We start from the raw sequence: 1,003 nt of genomic DNA, 5'->3' as shown, positions 1-1,003 counted from the left end.
TTTTACAGCACTTGCAACACGATAAGGTCACATAAGTTTGAGATGTTTGGGTGAGATAGAAGGTCGTGCGTTTGGACTTCTCTGTTGACATTCACCCCTGGGTGCTCTTACGACCTTATACAGTTGCGAGCGCCGTAAAACCTTACTAAAACTAAACTAAAAAAAGAAGGGGTGCGAGCTGGTATATGACGGTGTTGGCTTTTTGAGTTAGCATTTCTAATGCTCTGTCGATTGACCCATTTTCAGAAAAAGTGCTGTCAAGATATTTGAGCTCCTTGACCAGTTTTTGCTGTTTACTGCTAACATGAATGTTCAGGGGACTACGGTTTTGGCTAACTTTCATAACTTCTGGCATTGATACCTATTACTAGTGCTGCTATTTCTGTACTTCCAGGGACCCCCCGTTGACCGAAACAAACCCCAACAATGACGCCGAGGCGCCGCGGAGTGATACCGAGCCTGCCAACACCGGAAACGGGGACTACTTAGTTATGCAGGGAGAACCTGAATACTCAAACGCCAAGACTTAGATCTAATCACTCAGGACTCGTTGGCGGCATTGGTTGGATTAAATCTAGAGGAGTGTTGTCCATCTACATGCATAGATATGTTCCGGGCTATTTACTGATCGGCGAATTAAGATTGCGCTGCGCGTTTTAATGATCGTATACTTGCGCGGCAATCTGAAGAGCTCACAAGAATGATACAATGCCAGGCATCAGACTCAAAGTTTGCAAAGTACATTTTTATTTATTATACATTTTTGAAATAATTTTTTTTAAAAATCACTTCCATCTTATTCTTTTACTCGCAGTAAGGAACATTCACATACTATAATTTTCAAAAGCATAAAAATATCAAAAGTAAAATTAAAATTAGAATTAAAATTAATGTATGAAACTGAAGAGCTCGCAACAATGATAAAAGGCCAGGTATTAAACTCAAAGTTCACAAAGTGCATTTATTATAATATATTTCATATTTTTGAAATAATCCAAAAATA

General features: G+C 38.8%; 1 protein-coding gene across 1 annotated transcript in view; it reads left to right on the top strand.

Moving 5' to 3' along the window:
* The window catches only part of LOC106014018, a gene marked incomplete in the record, with an annotated part of 6,501 nt that extends 5,500 nt beyond the window's left edge, over nt 1–1,001 (top strand). The window contains 1 exon segment of the mRNA XM_013091014.2: nt 399–1,001. Within this exon segment, the coding sequence (XP_012946468.1) occupies nt 399–530 (132 nt within the window).
* Between the last annotated feature and the right edge of the window lie 2 nt (nt 1,002–1,003).

Source organism: Aplysia californica, unplaced genomic scaffold (genome assembly GCF_000002075.1).
Source record: "Aplysia californica isolate F4 #8 unplaced genomic scaffold, AplCal3.0 scaffold01837, whole genome shotgun sequence".
In the NCBI taxonomy this organism is placed as follows: domain Eukaryota; kingdom Metazoa; phylum Mollusca; class Gastropoda; order Aplysiida; family Aplysiidae; genus Aplysia; species Aplysia californica.
Note: the sequence above shows the minus strand (reverse complement) of the source record. Positions and strands in the feature narration are given on the sequence as shown.